Here is a 3,435-nt window from a genome sequence, read left to right as displayed (position 1 = left end):
TCAAATATATTATAGGTCATATACAGGGGTATAGGTTGTAGCCACATTGGTCTAAGGACATCGTCGAGAAGCTTCTTTGGGTAACTCTGATATCTTTTATTACACCAACTCATATAGTTGGAAAAATTCTTCTTAGCAAGCTTTTGGGTATAAATACCCTTCATCAGGCTGAGGAGGCATCTGCAGTTGGTGTGTGCTCTTCCTGGATGTTATGAATAGTAAAGAAGCCAGAGACTGGTATGCAGGCGAGAAAGGTGGTGGTGCTTGGGGAAGCAAGTGCTTAACTTCTTGTGCAGGGGCTCCTGCAGTGGTGGGGCAGGCTGCTGCTACTGCCTAAGCACAAGCTCCCTGAGCACAGGCTGCTGCTGGGCCAGTGGTACAGGTTCCTAGGGGGCTGCCGTTTGGAACTAGACACCTCTCCAGGGCTGGTGTCTAGGTCATCCCCCACCCTCCCCCAACATCTCTTCCAGCTCTTATATGATTGCATCCTCTGCAAAGTGTTTTTTTACTGCAGCGCAGTATGCAGCTTCCTGATGCCCCCTGATGTGAGTTGTACAAGTTCAGGGCCTTGGAGCTGCCTTGACATTTGCCTTTGTATTTGTTCCTCAGCACCCTTCCCTGGACATTGCTCAGTGAAAAGGATTTTCTAAACATGCCTGTTTTAGAGCGAACTTGTGTGAAGTTGGAAGAAATATCTTCCCTAATGAGACGGTTTTGTAATTTGCCATTTTTTCTTGGTGATTCATATTTACAGTAAGTTTGGCTCTGAGGAAACTTCTCAGCATTGATATTCTGCATGGGATGCTCAAACAGATCTCCCATGCACATGCTCTCCCTGCTCAAACTAGAAATCTTGTCAGCCTGATGAGGAGGTACCACTGCTGGTTCGGCCTCTGGAAGATTTTCTTCCCCAAACTCTCTATCTAGAGGCAGTGACCTGCTTCTTGGTGGAGAAAGGCCAGGTGACTGTTGGGGAAACAGTGGGGCTGGTTCTCCTGTACTCCCTCCCTGCACACATCCTGGTGATCTGCTGGCTGTTCTCACTGTGTCTGTGAAGACAAACTTTGTGGCTTTGGCCTCTTCATCTCTCATGTCTCCCTCAGCTATTTTTCTCTCTTCATATTGTATTTTTGCTGGATATGTGATGTCTGTTACCTCAGTCACATGCCACGTCATTATATTCGTAATTTCATCAGTCATATCTTGGGTCTTGTTTTTCTGTAGCAGAAACAAATGAGGAAGGACAATAAATGTGTTAATTCCTTCATTCTCCCTTCTTTACATGGCAACAGCTGTCTACTGGGTGTGATTCAAACTTATAGGATAAACACTAACAGCCACCTGTGAAAAGTGGCATGTATCACCAGAGCCTTTTGGATACGGTGGGATATAAACTGAACAGAATAAATATAGGAAATCAAAAAACAGCCAGTTCAGGAAAGGTCAGTGAAGGACAAATGAGGATCAGTTTGTTTCTGAAGGGCTGATATGCAGTCTGAAGACCATGGAAGACAATTTTGACCATCTTGAAGGCCAGGGGAGGTTTGTCACTGATTTCAGCAGGGCCAGGATTCCCCCACATGAGCCTAGATATGACCTGATTTTCCCAGTTTACGATATTACAAGTGTCAGGGGGACTAGGAGTTACATACAGCTCTGGACACACACTGTGCAATGGGCCCTGTTGTCCAGAGTCTCTGCCACATGCAGAGTGAGAAATGACAGCTAATCTTACTTCCATGCTCCATATCTGAATAGGTGCTGAGGCCAGGCATTGGGACCATCTCTAACACCCCCTCCTCACACTTCTCAACTAGCTTGCCTCCCCTTATGGAAAAGAATGAATTTTACACTAGTCATTCACCAATTACCTTGTTAAGGTATATATGATATATATACATATATCTATAAATTCTACTGTGGCTTTGTTTCTAACCTTTATTGCTTTATGAAGCAGATGTTTCTTTTTGCTCTGTCACTTTCTCGTTCCATCCATCCGATGTTTTTCTTTTAAGAAGCTTTTGAGTTTTTCATAGTCCATCTAAACCCTGCCTAAATCTCCTGAAAAACATGTAATATAGTTTCTGCTGCAATTAATTTCTGCTCCACCCCCTCCTATACCTGTGTTTCTTTTTGCTAAAGCAATTGTAGCATTCTTTAACAGATTCCAAGAAGTTTCTACTACCATTTGTGAGCTATAGCTTGGAGGTTTCCAAACTGTTTCAGTGGAGCGTATTGCTGATGAATTAACACAGGCCACATCCTGTCTTTTCAAACGCACAATGAGAATGGAAGGATGCACCTTTCCCTTATGAGTCAGGAAGGGGACCATGCTCCATATCTCTCTTTTCTATGAGATGTTCTAAGTCACCTTCTCCATGCATTTTATAATAGGGTCTTGCAGTGATATATTAGATAGCCAATTGAGTGCTTGGATGCTTGGCAAGGGGACAAGAATGAGGAATAATGGAAATAGGACAAGGCCAAGTTGGAGGGGACCCAAAAGCAGAGGTCAGGCTTGTTGGGGAGAGAGAGTCAGCACAGGGCCCTGGGGTCACTAGAGTGTACGCCTGTCCAAATCCTGGGGTAGACCTGAAGATCCATGTGTCTCCCTGCTCTTCTGCTGTCAGCATATTTCTGTGAGCCTTACCCTTAAAGTGTCCCCCCCCTTTCCCCCTTTCTCCCTAGATTGGTGGAAAACCCATTACTGCTGTCAGCTCCTGAGTCAACTCAGATGGCAGAACCCAGTCCAGTGTATTTAAAGGTCGCACTGTGCCGACAGTCCAACTGGATGCTATTTGGTGCCACGAGTTAGTTTATTTTCCCAGGTGATATTTTAAAAACCTGGGTAGTTGCATACACAAAGATGTTACAGTAGTAGTAAGTTTGTAAAGACAAGTGCCCCAAACTGGGCAAGGCCAGGATGAATGTTGCTTGTGGTTCTTAGTGTTTTGTCCCTGTGCGTGCATGGGCTCTGACACAGTCGCCACCACTGCCAGTATAGCTGCTGCAGCCAGCCCAGCCCCTGCTGGTGTCCCTGCCTCCCAAGATGCAGATTTTGGTTGTGATGCCTCCAGTGTGTGGCCTAGGCTTTACTGGGTGTGTCTACATGAGATGCTATGTTGCCATAGCTCATTGCTATGGTGACAAAGCATTGGCGGGCTTGTTTGCTACTGCACAGTAGCATCAGAAATGACCCATGCAGCATTGGGACTATGCAGGAACATTGGTTACTTGCTTAAGTAAATACTAAATGACTGCACAGTAACAACTGTACAGTCCCGTGCACGTGTAGATGCGCCAACTAACTGTACAGGATTAAACTCTACTCCAAATAGAACATATCCTTCCTTGTGGGCTTTCCTGGGGAGTGGGACCAAAGTGGAATTCCTACCCTTTACAGTACATCATCACTGACTTCCTGTGCCACTGTGC

At 45.4% G+C, this 3,435-nt stretch overlaps 1 protein-coding gene across 1 annotated transcript in view; it reads right to left on the bottom strand.

Moving 5' to 3' along the window:
* Nucleotides 1-200: 200 nt before the first annotated feature.
* The window catches only part of LOC112550947, a 72,773-nt gene continuing 69,538 nt past the window's right edge, over nucleotides 201-3,435 (bottom strand). Inside the window, 2 exon segments of the mRNA XM_025208981.1 lie at nucleotides 201-507; nucleotides 510-1,218. Of these exon segments, the coding sequence (XP_025064766.1) occupies nucleotides 281-507; nucleotides 510-1,218 (936 nt within the window). The 3' untranslated portion in view covers nucleotides 201-280.

This window comes from Alligator sinensis, unplaced genomic scaffold (assembly GCF_000455745.1).
Source record: "Alligator sinensis unplaced genomic scaffold, ASM45574v1 scaffold371_1, whole genome shotgun sequence".
Classification (NCBI taxonomy): Eukaryota; Metazoa; Chordata; order Crocodylia; family Alligatoridae; genus Alligator; species Alligator sinensis.
This window is presented reverse-complemented; position numbering and strand designations above follow the sequence as displayed.